This window comes from Oryctolagus cuniculus, chromosome 15 (assembly GCF_964237555.1).
Source record: "Oryctolagus cuniculus chromosome 15, mOryCun1.1, whole genome shotgun sequence".
In the NCBI taxonomy this organism is placed as follows: Eukaryota; Metazoa; Chordata; class Mammalia; order Lagomorpha; family Leporidae; genus Oryctolagus; species Oryctolagus cuniculus.
This window is the reverse complement of record NC_091446.1, coordinates 43,148,958-43,154,957: the sequence shown is the minus strand read 5'-3', so window position 1 is coordinate 43,154,957 and position 6,000 is coordinate 43,148,958. Positions and strand designations below refer to the sequence as shown.

At 44.4% G+C, this 6,000-nt stretch overlaps 1 protein-coding gene and 1 long non-coding RNA gene across 8 annotated transcripts in view; one reads left to right on the top strand and one right to left on the bottom strand.

The window, feature by feature from the left end:
* Nucleotides 1-639: 639 nt before the first annotated feature.
* Nucleotides 640-5,644, bottom strand: LOC103351363 (uncharacterized). The gene is made up of 3 exons (XR_519153.4): nt 5,186-5,644; nt 2,623-2,982; nt 640-1,241 (listed from the first exon to the last, which is right to left on the bottom strand). It is a non-coding gene; the product is annotated as an uncharacterized lncRNA (long non-coding RNA).
* MINPP1 (multiple inositol-polyphosphate phosphatase 1) overlaps nt 4,369-6,000 on the top strand; it is a 41,786-nt gene continuing 40,154 nt past the window's right edge. For 5 of the 7 annotated variants that reach the window (XR_011382386.1, XR_011382385.1, XM_051823324.2 and 2 more), the window contains exon 1: nt 4,450-5,071. Coding sequence is in view for 5 of the 7 variants with exons in the window: in XM_051823324.2 (XP_051679284.2) it covers nt 4,450-5,071 (622 nt within the window). In the remaining 2 variants the exon portion in view is untranslated. Of the gene's footprint in view, nt 5,072-6,000 lie in introns of all 7 variants that reach the window. The other 2 variants (XM_017348780.3, XM_051823319.2) reach the window with 2 other exon arrangements.

Here is a 6,000-nt window from a genome sequence, read left to right as displayed (position 1 = left end):
TAATGGATACATGGGTTTTTCTACATTTTGGCTATTGTGAAAAAGATTGCGATAAACACTGATGTGTACATGTTTAAGGTATCATTTTCAATTCTTTGGGATACACATCTAGTGATGGAATTGCTTGGTCATAAGGTAATTCTAACTTTAACTTTTTGAAGAATTGTCAAACTATTTTCCTCAGTGATTGCACCATTTTACATTCATACCAGCAATGTATTAGGGCCCTGATTTCTTCACATTTTTTCTAACACTAGTTATTTTCTTCTTTTTTATGATAGCCAACCTAGTAAGTATGAAGTAGTATCTCACTGTGGTTCTAATTAACATGTCTTCATATGTTTCTTGGTCATTTTCATCTTTTCAGAGAAATGTCTAGTTAAATACTCTGCCAATTTAAAAAGTCTGGTTGTCTTTTTGTTGTTTTTATACATTGATAGAGATGATCCTGTGTTTTTCTCTCCTTCATTCCATCAACATAGTGTAGTGTACTGAATTTCATGTTGAGCCACTCTTAGAAATTCTAGGATAAATCCCACTGATCATGATATATAATACTTTTAATACACTACTGAATTTGATTTAGTAGTGCTTTGATGAGTATTTTTATATCTATAGTCATAAGGGATACTTGTGAAAAATTTTCATGTCTTTGGTTTTATTATCACAGATGAGTTAGAAAGTATTCCATCCTTTTTTTCTATTTACAGGAAGAGTTTGAGAAGGATTAGTGTTAAAGTTTTTTAAATGTCTGGGAAAATTCAACAGTGCAGTTATCTGGTCCTGGGCTTTATTTGGAGGTGTCTGGTTGCTAACTGAATCTCCTTACTTGTTATAGTTCTATTCAGATTTTCTCTTTCTTCTTTTTTTTTTTTAAGATTTATTTATTTATTTAAAAGGCAGAGTTACAGAGAGGCAGAGGAAGAGGCGCAGAGAAAGAGAGAGAGAGACAGGTCTTCCATCCGCTGGTCACTCCCCACATGGGCATAATGGCTGGAGCTGCGCCAATCTGAAGACAGGAGCCTCTTCTGGGTCTCCCATGTGGGTGCAGGGGCCCAGAGACTTGGGCCATCTTCTACTGCTTTCCCAGGCCACAGCAGAGAGCTGGATCAGAAGTGGAGCAGCTGGGAATCGGACCAGTGCCCATATGGGATGCTGGCACTGCAGGCAGCGGCTTTACCCACTACATCACAGTGCTGGCCCCTTCTCTTCCTTCTTGAGTATGTTTTAGGAGTCTGTTTCTATGAATTTTTTCAAGTTTAAGTTAGTGTTAATTTGTCAGTAATATAGTAGGTATCAAGAAAAGAAACACAGGGATAGCTCTGTTTCCACAGACCACAATCTAGAACTGGTATTGCTAAAGACTTATTGGATAACATTAGGCAAAGCATCTAAACTCTGACTCAATTTTCACACCCACAACATGATATTAATATTATTTTACAATGTCATGGGATAGCTGGGAAAATAAAATGAGATAATTATACTGCATAAATGCAAAATAATATTATTTCCTTACTTTAGCTTCCCACACTATGTGCTTCTAATTTCATTTATTCACACACCCATTTAACAAGTAGGTCATAAAATCTTTTACAAATAATTGCTGACAGTAAATTTAATGTAAGATATGGGATGAACATTTTCATTACAGTCCCTGCACTTAATGTATTAACTAATGGATTATTTAGCAGAGTCTGCCTTATCTCTTGGAGTATATAATCAGACAAGGCAGTACGGGAAGTAAGACAGGAAGGGTAAGGTGAAATAATAAAGAATGTTACTTGTGGAGCTATCATGGTTGCTACCACTGAAGTGTGAACTGTCCAGTTTACCAAGTGGTTGCAACCAAGCGTATGAATCCACAGGTATCTACATTGCTTTTTGGGCTTAAATAATATTTGCATTCTACTACTCAGTGATATGTTAATATAGACAAAACAACTCAATCCAAGCAAGAAACAAAACCAAACAAAAACTGAGATTATTTGCTCATGCATGGACTATTGAGGCAACGTGAAAATGACATTGAATGACTAGTAAAAAACTGCCTTCCTCATAAAGAACAACAACAACAAAAACCCAGAACTATTGTTCTGAAAATTCTCTATTTTTTTGAATAAGGAGACATTAATGGCTTTAAAGTCAGCTAACCAACTGTCAGAAAGACCCAATGATTCAAAGAGAGTTTTCAATTTTGGAAAACATTCCAGAAGAAAACAAGATGCTAAAATACAACTGTGATCATCTATGCCTGTTTTTCAGAAATACAAGGGAGAAGAGATTTAGTTTTACTAGGATTTGGAAATTCATTATTTATCTTTGTGATGGGATAACAATATATTTTGGATTAATTAATAACAAATTAATTAATAACAAATTAATTAATAACAATATATTTGGATTAATTTCTGGAGGAAATTATGTTGCTAAGCAATAGTGATAATTTGTCCAGGAAAATCACTATATGGAACAGGACTAGAAAGTGTATATATTCATGATTTCCCTCTATTAAATGAGAGTAGCAAAGAATATAAATAATTTAAAACTATAAAACTTTAGAACTAGTTCCTTAGTCTGTGGATGATTTGGAACCAAAACTTGATGAAAAGAATTACCAACCTCAAAGTCCTACGATGTGTCAGGACATCAGAAGTGAAGCTTTGTCACTGCAAAATAACTCCTCTTGTAAGGCATAACAACTGAAACTGAAACTCCATGGTTATATGTGGTTCAGCAAAGTTTTCTACATCAATTGAAGCACAGTTTTATGCAATTCGACTTAGTTTTGCTATGCTGGAGAACAAAGTTGGGGATAACTGTCAGTGATGGTGTGATTCCTTTTGCACAAAGGTATCTTACAATATTCAGAGCTTGTGATCCATGTGGCCTCCCCCTTCAAGCAAGGCTGAAGAGTTCAAGCTGTTGAAGCATGGATCATTCACCCACATACACAGACCTATCTTCTGTTGGCTTCTTCTCCTGCAACAGAATGCAAATAAGCTCTAAATCAACAACTGACAAATGTTAACAGAGGAATGAGGCCAACAGCAGGGAAGTAAGATAGCAGAGTTAAAACTTTCTTGGCACAGACATAAAATTAGTTGCTTACTGTAGTTGTGAGATAACAGGTATCTATGAAAAACTGACAATTTAGGGCAAAGGATGAAAGACTGAATGTACACCATCTCATTAAATCCCCTCAACAATTCCATAGCACAGGTGTTATTATTCCCACTTTATAGGTAGAAAAAAAGCAAAACAGTTTATTAAGTGACGAAGCTGAAATTTTTAAGACCATGAAGTCTAACTTCAGAATCAATGTTCTTAACATTATATTTACATGGAGAACCTAGTGTTCCCCCACAGAATACAGCCTTTCCCTCTTTCTTCGTTATTTCTCCATCAGAAAAACAACTCCAACAACGTCTTTAAAAGTACAGTGGATGGTTATAAACTAAAACACTATATAAAACCTCATGGAATTTTAAGAGTGGAATGACTATTTCAGAAGTCCTTTGAAGAGTCTGGCAAAACGTTAGGACAGTGGATTAACAGAAAAAGAAGTCCTGAGGTGATTTCAGTATATAACTACACGGGAAGAGAGTGAGGGCCTGCAGGGGTGGCCAATAAGGTGAAGGTCTGCTTCACACCGCAGTCGAGCTCATGCTGGATAATGGAGGGAACCTGTGGAGCCATGACTGAGTGGGCCCAAGTTATCAGGATTACTATGTCTCCACTTTCCAGGCCTCGGGGATCAGCAAGCGCTGAACTTCTTGGGTGCTGTCTCCCTGTTTGTTGTGTCAGCTCTGCCAGTCAGGGTCAAGGTAATGCCAAAAGTTCGGGATTCAAGTTTCTGGAGAAGTAGGCCCTGTCCAAATTCTCGGCGGAGTTTCAAACTGAAGCGGGTGAACTACGTTGGGCTTCCAGAGGCATCCCGCAGCAAGGCTGAGCGCTCTGCAAGTCAGCAAGGACCTCAGGTGGATTTGCTCCCCGTGCTTCAGGGGCTATGTAAATCCCCACTAGAAGCAGGTTCGGATGGTGATACTAGACTCCTCTGCTAAAAGACGTTCCGTTTGGCGACCTGGGAGGCTAAGGCGTGGACTGGGCTTCGGTGACATCCCAGCAAACTACTAACGCGAGGGAAACCTTCGAGTCTGTCCCGGAGGCGTCAGCTAATAGGAAGCTTGCCCACGCTTCCCGTCAGCCGGCGCCGGCTCCACCTCAGCCACAGCCGCCTCGGGGTTTTTCGCCGGCTCCACCTGAGCCACAGCACCTGTTCCGCCAGCACCCACCTCCCTCTGCCAGCCGCCACCAGGAGGGCGAAGCGCAGCCCATCACCAGGTGGCACAAGCCGGAAGCGGCCGCAGGGCCCTCCCCCTTGCCGGCCGGAGCCGGAAGTTGAGCGTCAGCTGCCGGCGCGTAGCCCTCCGCGGGCCGCACCGCACCATGCTCCGCGCCTCCGGCCGCCGCCTCGGGGCCGCCGTAGCACCTGCCGTGGCCCTGGCTGCGGCGTTGCTCTCGTCTCTCGCGCGCTGCTCTCTCCTGGGGCCCAGCGACCCAGTGGCCTCGGTATTGAGCCCCTACTTCGGCACCAAGACTCGCTACGAGGATGTCAACCCCGGGCTGGTTTTGGACCCCGAGGCGCCGCGGCGGGACCCGGAGCTGCTGGAGGGCACCTGCACCCCGGTGCAGCTGGTCGCCCTCATCCGCCATGGCACCCGCTACCCCACGGCTAAACAGATACGCAAGCTGAGGCAGCTGCACGGGCTGCTGCAGGCCCGCGGCCGCGGCAGTGCGGGCGGTCGCGACCTGGGCGCCGCGCTGGCCGATTGGCCCCTGGGGTACGCCGACTGGATGGACGGGCAGCTGGTGGAAAAGGGACGGCAGGACATGCGACAGCTGGCGCTACGCCTGGCATCGCTGTTCCCGGCCCTCTTCAGCCGGGAGAACTACGGCCGCCTCCGTCTCCTCACCAGCTCCAAGCACCGCTGCGTGGACAGCGGCGCCGCCTTCCTGCAGGGGCTGTGGCAGCACTACCACCCTGGGTTGCCGCCGCCGGACGTCGCAGGTGACCGCCCGGTGCTCCCCCGGGGCCTGGAGTCTTCCTCGGCCCCAGCCTCTCCTCGGCTCCCCTGTCCTCGGGTCCGGGATGCTCCAGACTTGGCTGTCTCCCTTCTCTTACCTGTATTCACTTACTCTTTGACCTGGTGTGACTTGAGCACATTTCTGCGTGCTCTGTGCGGTCGTAGACGTTGGGCATCCAGCGGGAGAGGAGGCACACCGATCCCTCCCTGGAGATTTTTCATCTCCCGTCCCCAGGTGGATGGAATTGCTTCTCTCTGAGCGCCGTCCCATTTCATCTCCCCTCCCCTGGCTGGTAGTTTCACAGTTGGACACGCTTTCTAGAAATTACGTCTAGAACGGGATTCCCCAGGCATTGCTTCTGATACTAGTTGGGTTTTATTTGCTTGTTTGTCTTAGATCAACAAGCTAATGGTTTATGATTCTTAGAAATTAGTGTTAAGGTCAGAGTTGAAGTGAGGAACATTTAGCTTCAAAGCCCAAGTGAGAAACTATAGGTTGATTTGCCATTTTTCTGTTGCAGCAGTTAAACCATCTGCAAGGGGTTTGTTTGTTGACTGTCGTGTTGTTTATTGCTCTGTGGGTAACTCATTTGGCTGACTTGTGCTTAGTCACTTGTTGAATCATGCCTTTTAATTACAGTTGGATGTTTCCTATTGACATGGGTGACAATTCCCTATAAATCCCTTAAATTAGCTGAATGGTGAGGGAGAACATAGTTGTATAATAGAACTCTTTGAATTAATGAGTTGTCGCCTTCAGATGGCATGGTGGATACTGGCATCTGTCCAGTACAAAGTGAGGGATCACAATAGTTCAGGATTAGCCCACCTTTCACTATATCCAGTCTCAGGGATTAAATGCTTTGCCTAGCCACTTCATTATCATCCGTAGACAATTGTTTTGCGTGTTGTG